The 18,355-nt window shown below is 39.2% G+C and overlaps 1 protein-coding gene across 1 annotated transcript; it reads left to right on the top strand.

The window, feature by feature from the left end:
• The first annotated feature begins 13,924 nt into the window (after positions 1 to 13,924).
• On the top strand, positions 13,925 to 15,476 carry LOC123980456. Its single transcript, XM_046064864.1, has 6 exons — positions 13,925 to 14,077; positions 14,217 to 14,558; positions 14,731 to 14,772; positions 14,919 to 15,026; positions 15,151 to 15,185; positions 15,313 to 15,476. The coding sequence occupies exons 1-6, from the start codon at positions 14,032 to 14,034 to the stop codon at positions 15,427 to 15,429; spliced, it is 690 nt and encodes a 229-aa protein (XP_045920820.1). The 5' UTR covers positions 13,925 to 14,031; the 3' UTR covers positions 15,430 to 15,476.
• The last annotated feature ends 2,879 nt before the right edge of the window (positions 15,477 to 18,355 follow it).

The raw sequence follows: 18,355 nt of genomic DNA, 5'->3' as shown, positions 1-18,355 counted from the left end.
CGTTGCTTAAAAAAACGTGCTATGGAAAATATATAACACTATTTATTTTAAGTAAATCTGCTTATGTCACATAAAACAAATCTTTCTTTTAACTTATCGGCAGAAGAGTGTTTGTGTAGACTAAATAAATGTTTAAACACAAGTGGAATGTATTTAGTTTACTCTCTTTTCAGCAGGTGAATCCAAATTAGTGTTGTTCAGTGAATGTTTCGTTCATTTGACCTAATCTTTGACTCCAGTGGAACAAGTAGACTCACTCTGTCAGCAGAATCCAGACCTGATGTGGCCCATTCTGCATCCAGACCTGCCAAACTGCTGCGTTTATATAATGTGTTTATTTCTTTGTTCCTCTCTCTGTGCTGGAGTTCTTTTAAGAACTTTAAGGCTTTATCCAGATTATTATTAAATTTGTTGAATTTTACATTAGACTACTGTATGAATGAGCACTTTACAGATTCATACATTAATGTGGCTGGTCTAGTTTTCACATGAAAGATTGTGAAGATGGACGGGCGGAGTAGTGGCAACTGAATATTGACATATTTCTGGTTTAAATTTGGTTGTGGCCCCATGGGGCTTTATAAAATAATAATAATAATAATAATAATAATAATAATAATAATAATAATCCTTATTTGTAGAGCACTTTTCAAAAACAAGTTACAAAGTGCTTTAACAAGTGTAAAGAATAATAGAAAAACAAACAAACAAAAAAAACAATGACAGAGAATGATAAAGGGGTGAATTTGTGCTTTATACTTTGTCAATTAAAGCAAACCAGGTAGCCTTCAGTGTTTGAAAAACGCCACTGTTCGCCCACAAGAAGGCAGCAGCTCTGCAATAACCAGCCCAGTTCAAATGAACGAAATGACTCAAAAAGATTAGTTCATTTTACTGAATGAGATTCATCCCGTCTGTGTCCCCCTCCACCTCCGTCACTGCTAAGGTTCAGTGTGTAATATTTCTGAGGATTTATTGACAGAAATGCAATTTAATATCCATTACTATGTTTCAATGGTGTATAAAGACCTTACATAATGAACCATTATTTTTTTATTACCGTAGAATGAGCCATTTCTATCTACATAACATAAGGCCGTAGTCTGTCGTCATGTTTCTGCAGTAGCCGACAATTGATCACAGTGTTCTTCTTCTGCTTGTATAATTCTGGCAGTGTAGACGCCCGTCACTCCATAAAATGCGTCCATAGAAGACGCACATTTTCGAGTGGCCTTTTATTGTGGCCAGCCTAAGGCACACCTCCTTCCTTCCGCATTATCTGCCCCTCTCCTCGCCACACTGACATCAGCGTTTGCTGTCGGCAGTATTCACCTCTGCGCCGTTTGCTGTCAGTTCACTGATGAGGAGATTGTCTAAATATGCGTGTTGTTGAAATCTGTGTTGGTGTGCTGTTTAACAGTAAGTTGATTGCTCGCAGGCTCCTCTTCCTGGCTGTCTGTTGCATATTTGCTTGGTTTTTGTCGGCGTCCTCACGTGCGTGTGTGGGAGGATTTCCCTTCTCCGGGCCTTACGTCAGTCATCCTCCGCTGCACCGTAGGCTACCGACTTTTGCATGTGGTGTCAGGTGTGGTGATTGCGCTGCAGGAGAGCTAATCTGAGCTCTCCTCTGTGATCAGCTCTTTATTAATTTTTCATTCATGTGTTGCTGTCTTTGCTTTTATTAATAGTAACTTTGGCTTGGTTTAGATTAACAATCTGCTTTGGTTTAACTAATAATTTGTTTGGGGTGAATTTGCTTGGTTTGAAGTTACTTTTAGTTTTGTTTAAATTTATTTGCCTGAATTAACTTTTGCTTTGATTGAATTAATATTTTTCTTTGTTTGAATTGTTTTGGTTTGGGTGCTCCATGTCAGAAGTGTTTAGGCAAATGGCTGCTTTTTAAGAGATTTTAGAGACATGTTAAAATAAAGAATATTTTTATATGTGAATGAAACACTGTCTCAGTCCCAAAACGTACCTGTGTGCTTTCTACTGAAATGGTGCTGTGTGGTCAACTTTAGATTATACTTCCTGGGGTGAAATTCCATTATAATTTTGTTCAGTGAATTTATTTTTACTGTGACCAATAATGAATACTTTCCAAATTTGCATACATTTTTTATATATATATTTCTTTGCCACTGTGCACACAAATGTGTAATTTGTACTTTCACATTCTAAATGCCCATTAAAAACGTTGCACCATTTTACTACAAGCTGAAATTATGGCTATCAATACTACTTTGTGTTTCTGTTTTATTTAAAAAAAGTAAAAAAAAAAAAAACATTTTGGTAAGATTTGCAGATTGCTTATGTAATGAATTAAGCAAAGCAAGAGGAACCTTTATCCTCACCTGACAATGCATTTGTAAACTTCATGGATTATGTGGTTTATGATGGACTGTTGTGTAGAAACAGTGAGGCTTACATTTTCCTGTGGTCACACTTGATGCAGTAGATTAAATAGTTTTTGAGATGTTATTCATTTACTTTGGTATGTTAGTTCAGATGAGCCAATCCTCCCAAGATGTAACAAAAAGTATGATAACAGTACAGTAAACTAATGTATTACAGGAGGATGAGACATCATGTTACACATTTCTTGATGTGGCTGTTGTTTAATGAACAAGTAACAATAATATTCACAATAACATATGATTTTACTGAATAATTTGGCTGATAAAATTTTGTTGCAAATCCTGTTTGGTTAACTGAAAGTGGACACCCATATCAGCTGATTAAGAGAAATAGGAAGAAAGTGGGAGAGAGATGTGATTGGCCCAATCCCAATGTCCACCCTCAGGGCTGTCCCACTGTCAAATGGTCAAGTTCCCAAGGGCTCTCTCACGGATATTTTGAGCCCTTTTTAGACCCTTTTCGTAAGTCTGCATTTCTGCAGAGGGAATTGCCCAAAGTTCATAGCAGTATGACGTGAAACACAGGGGTTACCAGGGGAAGCCCGGAAGCGAGAGAAATATCACGGCAAATCTGTGTTATAAAAGAAGAAAATTGTAAACAAACAAGCATCAACACCTACGCTGATGTCAACATTATTAAAAGTTTTCTTAACTTAAGATGCTGCATAGAACACATGAAGTCAGAGGAATGCAATCACCTTATTACACACTTAACGTTTTAAATTGGCAAAGTGCTGTCCCGTTCCTGTTTAGAGCATTTTGAGCCCTTGCAGCCTCTTAAACTCAATCACTTTCCAAGTGACGTCATTCACTAACAAGGACCACGCCAATGTTAGATTTTATAGTGGTTTATTATGATAAATAGTTATGGAAGGAGAGAGAAGAGGGATGAAGCGGTCGAGAGAAGAGGGATGAAGGGGTCAAGCAGGTTGTTTAGGGTTTGGTGGCCGGAGCGGCTAGGAACCCGAGGGATCGAGATTCAGGGTGGGGGCTCGCCTCGATAAGCAGCTGGGTCTTATGAACCCGCTGTGGTTCCTGTTGTAGAAGAAGACAAAATGATTACTAGGCAGAATTATGGATTTTAGTGTGCATGTCTTTTATGGTGGGAGGAAGCCGGAGCGCCCAGGGGACAACCACTCAAAAGCGGGGAGAACATGCAAACTCTGTGCAGAGAGGCCTGGGCTGAGCGAGGTCTAAACTCAGAACCTTCTGCTCCGAGGCCGCAGTGCTGGCCACTGGGTCACCGTGTTGCCCATTAAAAGAGGTGAACAAGCAGGGTTTGGGTGGGAGGTATGTGGGAACTTAGAAACGGGAGAGAAGACGGGTTAGACAGCTTATATACGTGAGTGCATGTGACTGGATTTTAGAAGCACATGTGGATGGAATGAGTGAAGTACGGGTGGTAGAATAAGTGAGGGAGGTGTGGTCCTGTTCCTGAACCTCAGTTTATATAACTCCATGTAAAGTCTGTGAATTATATGAATGAACTTTGTCTTGTATCTCTTGAAGTCATTTGGTGTCACACTCTGAAAGCATGTATGGGGTCAGTGGACCAACTGGATAGATAAGAGAGCCCGCCTCTTAAGTTGACAGCACCCTTCCTGGAGCACGGTTTAACTACAGACACTGCAGAGCTGCAATCATTCGCACTATGATGAACTTCATCTTGACAACAGCTTTAATTATCTGCAGCATCAGTAAGTACTGCCAACACATTTCTCTCTACTTTGTTGCTTCTAGAATTAAAACTTATTTTCTTATGTATAATTTATTCAGAGGTGTTGTTTACATTCCTAAAACACGCACATCTCTTGTTGTCTCTGCTGTTTGTTTCAGGCTGGATCTCTGTCTCAGTTTCTGAGTCTCAGACTGTGAAGGTCCAGCCTGGTCAAGAAGTCACACTGTCGACTACCAACATTTCCAGAAAAACAGCCATGACAACCTGGTTCAGAGTGGTCAACAGAACCAAGGCCAGCTGTATCTCCACTATGACCAAGGCTGACATCGATCCTAAATACTGTGATGGAGTAGAAAACGGAACATTTGAAATGAGCTCCAACACCTCCACTGTCTTTCTCAAAATTAAGACAGTGAATCTTTCTGACTCTGGGCTGTATTTGTGTGGATTTTTCATAGAGGGACAGACAATTTTAAGTGTGATACATTTAAATGTTGAAGGTAAGATTATAAAATCCTGTGGTATCTGTTCTTCTGTTGTGTATTTCTATATTTGCAAGTTTAATAACTGTCCTAAAACACATATATGGCTATTTAAGCATTGTCAAAACAAATGTGATAAAAATATTTCAAAGGTTCTTTTTTCATTATGCAGATTCACTTCTAGTCGTTTTTTTAAGATAAAAACAGTACAGCTAACTTAACATTTGTCAGTTTAGAGTTAGCGCCTCTCAAGCTACTAAAGAGATACAGTCTAATTATATTATCTTTCTTTTAGCAGAGTGTGATAGAATACCAAAGCTGATGAGTGTGATCCTGGGCGGCCTGACTGTTTTCCTCATAACATGTCATTTTCAGTTTTGTCTTCTATTTTGTAGTTTTTCTCTAAATTTCAGCTTGGTCAGATAAGTGACTATAAATATTGTCTTTAACAGAACCTGGGCTCTGATGACCTGAACTACGCAGCAGTGAATTTCAGTGCAAAAGCAAGAAGAAGAGAAGTGGAGCCCAATGTTGTGTATTCTGCTACTAGATAGACTGAGGAAACAAGAAATGCTGTTCAGGATGTAACTGATGCTTTGTTATGTTAATCTGCAGTTGTGCTTTTGTGTGGGTGACGGACTAAAAAAAATGTTCAACCTTTAATCTTGTGCTAAGTTTTAATGCTTATCTCAATTTTAAAGACGTAATCAGAGTACATCCATACAGATAGTATTCTGAAAGTTAAGTACAAGTTAATATACTGTGTGTCTTTACTGGTATAGGGAAGAAAAATAGATTAAAAAAATAGATAAAAAACTAGCCAATCCAGTTTAACACCCTGGTTGTGTTTTTTTTTTTTTTACTGTACTGCATGTGTGGTGAGAAAACTGTTTTGTCTGTATCAGCCTAAAGAGAAGTCTCAACCACAGGAAGACCGGCCTTCAGCTTTTTCTCCAGTGTGTTTCTTTCACAATGTTTCCACAAAAGACACGCAAATAGTGCAGATAATAACAAAGCTCTTAGGTCTCATTTAGCTGGAACATATTTAATAATAATAATACATTTTATTATATATATATATATATATATGTATATATATATGTATATATATATGTATATATGTATATATATATATATATATGTATATATGTATATATATATATATATATGTATATATGTATATATGTATATATGTATAGGTGGGTTTGATAAGTGATTGAGTTCATCTTGCAGGGACATGCAGACATGTTGGTGGGCAGGGGCTCAAGTGAAAAAAAGGGCATTCAGCAACTAAGCAACATTTTTACTCTTCTACAAAATAATTAGTTCACACAGAGACCACGGTCTTCTTTAGTATTCAGTAAGTTTATTACAGGAGCAGGCGACAGCAAAGCAAACTATGCCACAATGTGCATGTTTTCTATGCTACTACTTTCAAGTATATATTTAGAATAAATGACATAGTTTCATTAATGATTTGTTTATTTTTCACAAGGCAATAAATAATTTCAATTCTTTTGGTGTTATTGGAATACATAACACTTCACATAAATCTCCACACTAAACTGTGGCATTGGGCTGCAGGAATAATTAAAATAAATGTTATTTAAATACTTTTACTTTTTGTTGCATGGCCATATTCAGAGCTGAAAAATGTAAGCTTGCACCCCTTAAGGCGCTGTAATGCTGGTCGAACACAACTGCCAGGGAGAAGAATTTTATCAACTTTGGTTGTGAGTGGCATCTAGGGTGGGTGGATTCTGTCCAGTGATGGCAGGCGAAGCCATCAGGCCATAAATTGCAAAGTGTCCATTAATGAAGTTTAATGTTGAGGTGAATGACAGCTGAGATGGTCTTCAGAGGTCGACAGTATCCATGATGATGCACTGTCCCCTGGATTTTGTTTCAAAGTGAACACACATGCAGCTGTAGTTGTTTTAAGGACTCCAAAATTATAGAGGAACAAAAGGTTGCCTGTTTGTTGCTAATAAGGCCATTTAGATATAAAATAAAGTCATATGTAGAAAGTGATGCAGAATTCATCACCCCATCTTACCTGAAACATCCAGATTTATGATCAGTAGTTTTATGGTCAAACTGTACCCTGTAATAATAGAATAGGTACCCAGTAATTAGAAAAAAATAACATAACAATAAGTTCTTTAGACCCTGAATTGTTGGAGGTCTTCAGCAGTGGAGGAGTGAGTGAGATACACGACTTGTTTGACAGGAAGAGACAGCAGAGTGTGGTCTAAGCACAGCTGAGGTGAAAATCATGAGGCCTGTTAGATCAGTGCTCTGCAAGAACAAAGTCTGAAATACTGGCTTTCCTCTGTCAAGTAGACAAAGTGATCTGGTTCTACATTTGTATAGATGTTTAGGAATCTGGATATTTCCTCTATGATGTCAATGTGTTACATGTCTGAATGAAACATACAATCTATTTTGATATAATCGGTAGTTGTACATGTGAATATAAATATTTATGACACCCACACACCCATATTGTTGCACTTTGCAGTTTGGTGATAAACAGCACTTTCTATGTTAGGGAGATATCTGTATCTGCCGCTTCACACCTCTAACAGTCTCAGACGCTATTTTCACATAGTGTTTAAACATCTACTGGAATTGAAACTGTGAAAAGATGCTCAAAGCAGAGTGACACTTTAACAGCTTCACATGAAATGTGCTCAGTCCTTTCAGTGCTTCAGTGACATTTTTCATGTAAGTAACATGCAGACAGCTTCTGCATGTTACTTACATGAAAAATGTCAATTACTCGTTACTTGTTACTAAAAAATCACAATGCTGTAGTAACTACTCAACAATAGAAGGAACTTCATTAAATTAATATTTGTGATTCAACAACTCTGCAGTTACCATTTACAGTTGTTCTGGTCAACTAAAGGATGTGTGAAAAGCTGGCAGTCATAGAGAGGAGTAGACGCCATATGGTTTAAATATGGGGATATAGGAGCACATTTTTAGACAGTGTCTCCTAGAAGACATTTGTGTGCTTCACTTTGTTCAGCCTTGACCACAAATATAAAATTATTTGCTGTTTTCATAACGAGTAATGTTATTTTTTAAAAGATGTCAGTCAATCTCTTACACAAACCTCTTCACCAAAACACGCATCCACATTACTCAGCCATAGCGGGACTGCTGAAACAAGTAGCTGGTGTCTTGAACATACCAGCAACTGTTTCTCTCTCTTGGTAGCCTTGTGTATAACAATATGATCAAAATCACAATCAGCAGGTAAAAGGTCATGACAGGAGAAGACAACAGTGTTTGACCTCTGAGGAGCCATGTCATAAATAAAAGTAAGTATATAAATCCAAGTACAACTTTGCTAGCACACAGTTAAAACCAGTTTTTGGTCAGTGTGATAGAGAGTAACTTCATATTGCCATGCCTCAGTTGTACATTTCCAAAAATAATCCTCTTTATTTATTTTGAATACTGAGTTAGTGTAAGCCATTTATTTTTTTCCAGTTGGAGAGATGTGCCAGATGTCAGAATGCCTCCCCTCCATCTCTAGTGTCCATATGTGCAATGGATGGTGCATACAGCAGCAGCAATACACTCTTGCTTCAGCAAATATCTAGCATCTTAAGAAAAACCAAAACACGTTTGTGATTGGTGGAGGAGGAGCCAGCAAGGGACACTGATGACTGTCAAATGTCCTTATAGGGAGATTTTGCAAGCAGGGAGGAGTGAGTGATGCATCACTTGTTTGAGAGAATGCAGTGTGGTATGAGCACAAGGGAGCTAAAGGTCATGAGGCATCTAAAGTCCAACATTTGTAAAAAAAATCTAATGTAAAGGTGAGAATACAGTAAAGCTGTGATGAGTCTCTAAATTAAAAATACAAAGCCGTAGTTTTCTGCCATGGCTGTGTTGGCAAGACTTGTCATTTCCACTGTGGTGAAAACTCCATGTGTATCAGCTGAAACGAAAGCCACAGGAGGACTGGCCTTCAGCTCTGCAATGCAATGAAAACACATGCAACAAAATCTGAATTACTTTTGCACAAAATATTTACTAACACTTCTCTTCAAGTGCAAAGATGTTTTTGTTGTATATGTAGGAAGGCAATTTGTTAGAATCCCATCAGCAGTAAACCATCTCTTCTCAGACCCTCACCTTCTTTACAGACCACACTGTTCACACTCATTTCACTCTTTCCACATCAGGACCACAAACAAGTCTCACACTACGCGACAGGCTTCACACACTGCACGGGCTGACAACACCTCTGCTACACTGCTTTGTAGTGACGAGGTATTCAGTAGCAGTCTAATAACTACTTGTGATCAGATTTGAAATACTGTGCTTTGTATGTTCCACATGTGAAATAGTTTTCAAGCTTCACATGGCTGCCCAGGCAGATGACATCTAGTGTTGCTGGAAAGTAAACTGGTGAATTAGTGAGTGGAGACAGTATTGCTGTTAAAGAAGAAAACTCAAAGGAACAGAGTGTGACATGACATGATTTATCAACACGGAGGAAATTGTGAGTATGCATTGAAACAAAGAAATTAAAAAGCAGAAAATCAGCCAAAAAGGGGGGAAAAGGGGAAACTCGGAAATTCGGAATAAACGTATGCCTCTATAAGTCTGTTTACAAAAACACTAAACAGGCAGCCAAGACAGACATCAGCAGTGGTGTACTGGGACTGAAATTCAGCCCAGGACTTTGAGACGGAGAGGCCTTTTATTGCCAGCGCCCTTTGGGAGCGTGGAGAAATATGTTTTGCAGTTATTTTACTACATATTAGTGTTTATGTTGTATACAGTCAATCAGATTATGCTGAAGACCTTCAGGAAACTTTAGGATGATTGATAATATTACTGCCTACCCAGCCCTGCCTCTGGACCTGTCACTGTCTGGTTCCATTGACTTCCTCATCCTCCTCCTGCTGCTCCTCCTTCTCTTGGAGCTCCTCCTGTTTCTTCTCTCCCTGCTCATCAACATGACTGGGGACATCATTATAACCCTGAATCACATCTACTGACCTTAATAGCTAATATACATACAAAAAGATTTCTATATGCCTATACATAACTGCATATATAAATCATTTTGGTATATAATAAATGCATTACTTATCATGCCCCTGTCTGTGTGCAGAGTCCTGCCTCACCTGCGTCTGCCACATCACTTTTCCACCGAGGAACTTGTTTCAGATGGAAAGTAAACTCCTTTGATCGGCGCCGTTGAGCCAATTAGATTTCCGCAAAAACGAGGATTAGTCCAAGTTAGGAGGGGCCGCTTGTATCCTCCCCTCAATACTGAAAGTATTAGTTTGACCCAGTCTGATAGACACACAGACAGCGTTCGCTGCAGCTGACCGGCCGGCCAGCGCTGTCGTGGATCATAAAGTTGAACATCAAAAACTAAACAATAAAAATCCTTGACCACCGGCCAGTTCGGCCTGAAATGGACCGGCCATTCGAGAATGTTCCCAAACACCCCTATGGCGAAGAGTGGCCCCCTGCTGGATTTTCAATAGAATGCAGGTTTTAGGGACTTCCGCATCGGCTTCACATTGAAGACCGGAAGCTCCCCACTTGGTGTAGGAACGACCTTTAGCACTTAAATGCACTTAAATGCATTGCAGTACTGTGTTACTCCAGTGTAGGCGGTCAGAGTTTGCAACCATGAGTTTGCTTGATGAGCCTAAGTTAACTCTGAGTAGATTGAACTCCCTTTGTAGTACAGGCCACAAGGCCCTGTTTCAGAAAGCAGGTTTAACAAACTCTAGCTAAAGTAGTTCGGCTAACTAAATTTGTCAATTTAAAGGTTCAGTGTGTTATATTTAGGAGGACTGACATGAATGCCATATAATATACATAATCATGTTTTCAGTGGTGTATAAAAACCTTATATATTGAAATGCTGTCAAAACACATTAAAAGCAGGGTAGGCAAGTTGTTTCTAAAACACTTTTTGTCATATTTGTTGAAACTGTCTTTATACACCAATATATATTAAAAAGTTAGGTGCTCTGAAAAAGAGAGCATGAAAATCGGCTGTCTGTAGTCCTCTCAGGGCTGCAGTAAACACAGCCACTCGTTTCATTCGGACCAAATGCAATGATTGACTCTCCCTCGCTGCCATGGCTACCAGCCCTGCTGTTACAGGAGCTGCCCCCGTGCGCGCACCCGGTCAGCTCTCAGACTTGACGAGCCAAGCGGTCAGACCGGTGGGTAATATCTGCGTGGCTTTTCAACGATGGTGACAACTGAGGTATCCCAAGAGGCTGAAAAGTTACCCTGTGGTCACTTTATTTGTGCTGGACAGGTAATCTGGCTTTTATCATTTTGATGGTAATTTGTTACTTTCATCACTAGCCAACGTAGCTACCTACTTAGCATACAGCTAACGGCAGCTACGAGTGCAGGCTGGTGGAGCGACCCGCAGTAGAGATGATGAATTAACTGTAACTGCAGCTGAGCTGGCTGAGAGCTGTGTTTGCTGATGCTAACATTAGGTAAGACAATGTAGGTGTTATTCAACACCTAGGTTCATTTTTATGCTGTCTACACCTAATGTTTCTTTACCTTGTATCTAATCTATTTGTGTGATTATTTTGTGTCTGCAAGTGTTGTTTGACTGAATGTTACTCTTTTACAAATGTGGCAATATAGCTGTGTGTTCTTGTAGTTATGAGAAAGACATGTCAACGTTAGTGGACATAAACAACGCTGGCTATAGGTCTCCAAGTATCTGCGTTTATGGTCTATAAGCTACTTATTATATAGTTTGACACTGTACAGCTACACCTACTGTGTGGAAATATTTTACTGTAACCAGGAGAAAAGCTGATGACACAATTCACTATGTTACATTTTTATTACTCCTGTGCATTTTACACAATACAAGTGATGAGTCAAAAAAATTAAACAGGATGAGGTTGTTTACTACTGAGGAGATGCCTAGAAGCAGAACCAGGACCCTGCCCCAACAGTACTGCTAGATACAGCAAAACGTACAACAAAAAGTAATATGGTTGGTTTTGAAATGTGGTAATCATGTCAGAGAGGTGATTGTGATTTATTAAACCATCTCCACAGCAACAATACAATGCTACCAGTAAAGTCTAAACTGTCTTCATAATCAGTCTAGATACCTCTGGACTCTGGACAGTCTTTCTTCCTGTATATACTTATTTTTAATGATGTTTAAAAATGATCTATGTGATGTGATATAGGTTGTAGTTTTAGTAGTATATAATAAACAAGTGTTATACCACATTTGGATGTCATTATTGGAGACATAAGACATAAATGTATGTTTGATATGCTGAAGAACAAAGAAAAGGCATTTATCATTTTTAATGTTTCATTTAAAAAAAGAATGAAAATATCCAGAACAGGGAAAAATATCCTTTGTATTTTCTTTAACCTCCTGGCAATAAAACAATGCAGAGGTATTCATTCACACAGTGGATGGAATTATTTGTGTCAGTTAGTGACATTACATCTTACACCCTGCTAGCATTAGTCCTCTGTATTGTCCTAATGGATCAGGAGAACAGTTGAATATCTTCCATAAACAGCAGCTCAGTATCACCACTGTGTCTAAGTGCTCCACACTGCCACACTACAAACTGTCTGTATGCTGCCTGACTGAACTGTCTGTTACTCTCAGCCTTGATAGTGAGTACTAACAGCCGGGTTAGTTGTTTATTTTCATAATAAAGTTAGATGTTTTCTTACACCTGATGTGAAGCGCTGTGCTCGTCCTCCAGCAATGTCGGCAACGCGCGTTCACGTGTTTTGGGGGCGTGGCTTTGGAAGGAGCTCAGAAGGGAGGGGGTGGGAGTTTCTCTGTTGGATACTTTCAAAAACCAGCATTTTTTTTTGCTAGTTTCTCAAACTTACCTACCCTGCTTTTAAGACTATGCAGCTTATATTAAAAAACTCACTTTTGAACTACATTTATTTGCTTCAGCTCTATCAGGATCATCCTCACACAGAAATATTTACATAATCTCCAACATAAATGTAATAGAAATGTTCCATCGGTGCGACTACATTTTAGCTTGATTTTAACAGTGATTACTGCAGTAGCCCAAGCTAAATTTTTAAAGTCTGTCAACCACTATTTGAGCACATTTTATGGCATCAATGGATTTTTCGTTTCATTGCTTTATGAAGTTAGCAATGTTTGGAACACTTTTGAGTGTATCAGATAAATTAATCTCATTTTTGAAGTTTTCAGAAGTTCCCAAAAGTGAGTTGGAATAACTACTTATTCAGTGTCCGAGTCTTTTAATGTGGAAACACCGACACACAGCTGAGCTGAAGGAATAAGGCTAATATTGTTATACACGCCATAACAACACATCAAATCAACACACTGTTATAGGTTACGCCTGGTCATTTAGGCATTCACACTGTTGGCGATTTTCTGTCTTCCTGTCTGTGTCAGCTGCAGCTGTGCTAATTAAACTATGTCGGACATTCGTATTTATCTAGGATTACAGTTTCCTCTTGGTTTGTAAAATATGAAGGTCTGAAGACTTTTTCATTGGTTATCTGCTGCTAACACCTCCTCTTTTATGTGAACATGGTCACGGCTAGATTGGGAAACACTGGGTTGACTTACTGAATTGATAACCAGCTACGTGTGCCCGCTTATCCTGATCCTGATAGTTAGGGTTAATGAAGCCAGATAATGAAAAGATATCCTGGGTATATTGAACTCGCTTCATGGTACAGGCCCCAGGGCTGCGTTCAGGCACAACAGTACCTGAAAGACCTGCTGTGTGCGCAAGTACACTGCACATCACTGCCTTTTTAATACAGCTGTGTTTATATACACGTTGCTGCAGATTGAGAAACACTTCTGACACACCCACCTAATGAGACAAAAAGATACCTCAAAGTCGTACACTATTTTGAGGAAACATGTTGTTCAACTCAAACACTGTAGCAAAATGGTGCAAAACGTTTTCATATTAAATTTAACAGCAACAATATGATTGGCTGATAAAGGGTTGTTGCAAATCCTGGTTGGTTAACTGAAAATAGACACCCATATCAGCAGATTAAGAGAAACAAGAAGAGGGAGAGAGAGATGTGAATGAATATCATAAAGATATGTCTTCCTGATTCAGCTTAGCCTGGGATTCATTTGAGGTGAAACTAAGTTATGTGAATCCATCTTTAATAAACATCTTGATGAGTCTTGATGTATCTGATGTACATGTTTTTAGTTTGGTTAGAACCTTTTTTGGTAACTTAATATAAAATAACTGTAAGAATAACTTCTCTTGAAGCAGTAAAAACTCTGAAAGCTGAACTGAAACTGAAAGCATGTATGGGGTCAGTGGACCAACTGGATAACATGATAAGAGAGCCCGCCTCTTAAGTTGACAGCACCCTTCCTGGAGCACGGTTTAACTACAGACACTGCAGAGCTGCAATCATTCGCACTATGATGAACTTCATCTTGACAACAGCTTTAATTATCTGCAGCATCAGTAAGTACTGCCAACACATTTCTCTCTACTTTGTTGCTTCTACAATTAAGACTTATTTTCTTATGTATAATTTATTCAGAGGTGTTGTTTACCTTCCTATAACACGCACATCTCTTGTTGTCTCTGCTGTTTGTTTCAGGCTGGATCTCTGTCTCAGTTTCTGAGTCTCAGACTGTGAAGGTCCAGCCTGGTCAAGAAGTCACACTGTCGACTACCAACATTTCCAGAAATCAAGCCATGACAACCTGGTTCAGAGTGGTCAACAGAACCAAGGCCAGCTGTATCTCCATTATGACCAAGGCTGACAGCGATCCTAAATACTGTGATGGAGTAGAAAACGGAAAATTTGAAATGAGCTCCAACACCTCCACTGTCTTTCTCAAAATTAAGACAGTGAATTTTCCTGACTCTGGGCTGTATTTGTGTGGATTTTTCATAGAGGGACAGACAATTTTAAGTGCGATACATTTAAATGTTGAAGGTAAGATTATAAAATCCTGTGGTATCTGTTCTTCTGTTATGTCTTTCTATATTTGTAAAATTATTAACTGTCCTAAAACACATATATGGCTATTTAATTAATGTCAAAACAAACATAATAAAACCATTTAAAAGTAAAATCTAGATTAAATTTATCTTCATTTTGTTACAAGGCAGTGATGAATCTCATGATGATGCTGACAGAAAGTCTACAAGTAAGATTCTCTTTAAGATTTCTATCATTGTGCAGATAGTCGATAAAAACAGTACGGCTAACTTAACATTTGTCAGTTTAATGTTAGCACTTTTCAAGCCACTAAAGAGAAAATAGAGTCTAACTTTTAGATCTTTCTTTTAGCAGAGAGTGATAGAATACCAAACCTGATGAGTGTGATCCTGGGCGGCCTGACTGTTTTCCTCATAATGGTCATCATCTGTCTGGTTGTTAAAAACAGGAAACTTCAAAAAGGTACTGTTTGTATCTTGGGTTGGGTTTCTTGTTTTTTCACTTCTCTAAAATTGTGTGAATATGTTGAAAGAATACAAATGTTCATGTTGGTCACCTGATTACAAATATTGTCTCCATCATTCAGCTGCCAACAAAGAACAGAATCCACAACAGCGTGAGGTAAATTAAGTTTGATTGTTTACTATTACATATTTTAAATTGTTAAAGGTGGTTGAATCATGGCAGGTTGGGATTTTTCTCACAAACTCAGCCAGTTGACGTGTGGAACTGTGTGTCCTCTTTACAGAATCTGGACTCTGATGACCTGAAAGCACTGAGTTTGTATTCAACAACAATAAGAAACAGGAGGCCTGCATCAGAGAGAGAAGTGGAAACTCATGTTGTTTATGCTGCCAGCAGATAGAATAATGCTATTAATCATATTCATCAATTGCTGTTATGTTATGTGTGTGTGTGTGTGTGTGTGTGGGGGGGGGGGTTACCATCTTCTTAAATGTACAAATAATCAAATTAATCAACGTGATCTTTTAGTCTCATGAATCTCTCACTCTCTGTCTTTCTAACTCTAGAGAGACTGTCCACAAAGACAATAGATAGATGGAGGTCTGCAGATGGAGGAGTGAGAGAGGCACGCATCATTTGTTTAACGGGAAGAGACAGCAGAGTGGTCTGAGCACAGCTGAGGTGAAAATCATGAGGTCACACATCTGAATCTGAATCAAGTCGGACATGAAGCAGTGAATACTGGCTGACTTTCCTCTGTCAAGTAGATGTAGTGGGGAAAGATTCCCCAGGTGCAGGTTAAGGTGTGGTGGTGTTGACTGCAGCCTTGACTTAACTCCTCCCCTGGCCAACCTCCTTATTAGGCTTAGGCTATATAAGACACCTGTGTTCCCTTTCGCTTTCTCTGCTTCTTGATCTGTCCCTGCTGTGGTTGCGGCCCAGCTATGTGAAAGGAATAGTTTCATGCATGTTTGTTTTCCCTTAACAGTTTATGTTGCTTACCTGCACTTTGACCTGTTAGGAACCTCCTTTTCTCCTGCCCTGTGACTGTTGATTGTTGTATCTTCATGACCCATCTCAGAGGTGGCGAGTAGATACGTAAATGTGTTTTAATGCAGTAAGGCTGAGCCTGGCTAATTGTTTCCTTCAGTTTTCCAGGTTCCTCCTTGTTTTAGACCACTGCTGTTTCACCTCATTTAGTTTCCTGTTTGTTTTGTTTATTTTGTCTTCAGTTTATATTTTGAACAGGGTGCCATTTTGTTGGGAGGCTAGGCACCTTTTGCGTGGGGGCTCTATATACAGACTGCACCATTTTTGCTGTGAATAATGCTTTGAGGTTTGTAGTGCTGCACCTAAGGTGGGTAGTGGTAGCACTCCTGGGCACTCCTCAGCGTAGTCTGCCTCTCCACAAGTGACCTCTACTTAGCTTTGGTTAGTTATTTTGGGTTTGGATTTATATTCTTTATTTGAACTTAGAAATATTTAACTAACTATTGTAATAAAGTTGTTTTATCTACCATTTTATAATTTTTATTGCTGGTTCACTTTTCCTTTCAGCAGTTCCAGTCCCTGATTGTTTCCTTGCTGATTAAAATTATATATTGGTATATTTTGTCTCTGTCTCATAATGTTTTGTGCCTTTTTCCTCTATTACCTTCAATTAATTGAGGGTTAAATAGTCTTTCCTGGGGTACAATTCCCTAGGTGGTGTTGTTGGCTTTCATTCACCCCCCCCCTTCCTGGTCCGCTGTTCCACATAGACAAAGTGATCAGGTTCTATATTTGTACAGAGTTTTTGGAAAGTAGATATTTACACTGTGATGTCAAAATGTTAAGTGTCTGAATAAAACATACAATTTTAAAGTGATTGGTAGTTGTATTTTTGAATATAAATATTTTTGACACCCACATGCTGCTTGTTGCACTTTGCACTGTGGTGATAAACAGCACTGTTTATATCGGGAGATCGGTTTCATCACACATAAAACTTGTCCGCCTATACTTGTACTGTGCATGTCGACGTTTACTTTGAAGACTCCCAGTCTGATTTCCGCCACCACACTCGTGTTACATTCAGTAACAGTCCCAGCTCCTTATTGGCATATGCAAAAAAAACTGGTCTGATGCTTCATCTGTATGTATTTTGCCAAATCTTCTGTAAGTACGGAATAGACCATCTGCTTCACGTTTACACTGGCACGCACACATGCCCAGGGTAAAACACTAGTGTGGATGGAGATAATAAATTTAATTCTCCGTTTGTAAACTAAAACGTAGTGTGGATGGGGCCTGATACTCAAGAAGCCATTCACTCCACAGGCTGTACACTGTTCTTTTGGAACAGAAAAGCTCACCTGTGCGTTCAAAGCAGGCTGCTTTATGTGAAAGACGGTGTGCTTTTCATGTGCTACAGCAGTGGAGGAATAACTGGTGAGTGAAGACGTGCCAGATTTGATAGACCTTTTAAGGGTGGTGGATTTACAAACTGGTGCAAAGCCACCTAGAAATTCACTGAACATGAGAATTAAGTTATAATTCAAAGAGCAGCTGCTCCAGGGCTGCACAAACAGGCGCTCTAAGGAAGGACTTTCTTTGGCCTTCGGTTAGTGAAGCCTTGTAAGGGCCCTGTGAGGCAGTGGCAAAATTTACAAAGCTCAAAGTGCGCTTGGTGACCTTTATTGTATAAATGTGCTTAAAGGACAACATTTATTCATTTAGCTGACGCTTTTACCCAAAGCAACTTACAATTGCTGTACATGTCAGAGGTCACACACCTCTGGAACAACTAAGTGTCTTGCTCAGGGACACAGTGGTGGATAGGTCACAGTGGGGGACTGAACCCAGGTCTCTCTCACCAAAGGCAGGTGTCTTATCCATTGATGCAGCAAAGGGCCATAAAGTGGAACTGGACCTACAGCCCCTTCATCTTTCCAAGCAGCTGGATGTAGTCCACCTGCAGCTCCAACTCAGGATGTTGGGAGACATTACCAAGGATTCTTCATGCAGCTCAGTCCCAGAAGTGGTCTTACATCTCACCAAACTACACCAACAACCCAGAGGTTTGTTCAGAGAAGTAGAAAAGCTCATAAAGCCTCTGTCTTCCCCCATCAGTGGCATCATGAGAGAGATGACATTTGAGAGCCCTTTATGCACACTTTCTGTAAGTCCACATCTCTGCAGACTTTGTCCAAGGGAATTACCCACAGTTCATAGCGTTGTGACATTGTGACAGCTGATAGCGAGCAGAGAGGAAAACAGGGCCGAGTTCAGCACAGACAAAATGTAGCAAAATGTTTGTTTTAACAGAAACGGTGGTGCCTTGAACA

The sequence above is a fragment of the Micropterus dolomieu genome, linkage group LG12, assembly GCF_021292245.1.
Source record: "Micropterus dolomieu isolate WLL.071019.BEF.003 ecotype Adirondacks linkage group LG12, ASM2129224v1, whole genome shotgun sequence".
Taxonomy (NCBI): Eukaryota; Metazoa; Chordata; class Actinopteri; order Centrarchiformes; family Centrarchidae; genus Micropterus; species Micropterus dolomieu.
The sequence above is the reverse complement of the archived record's forward strand: the minus strand, read 5'-3'. Positions and strand labels throughout refer to the sequence as shown.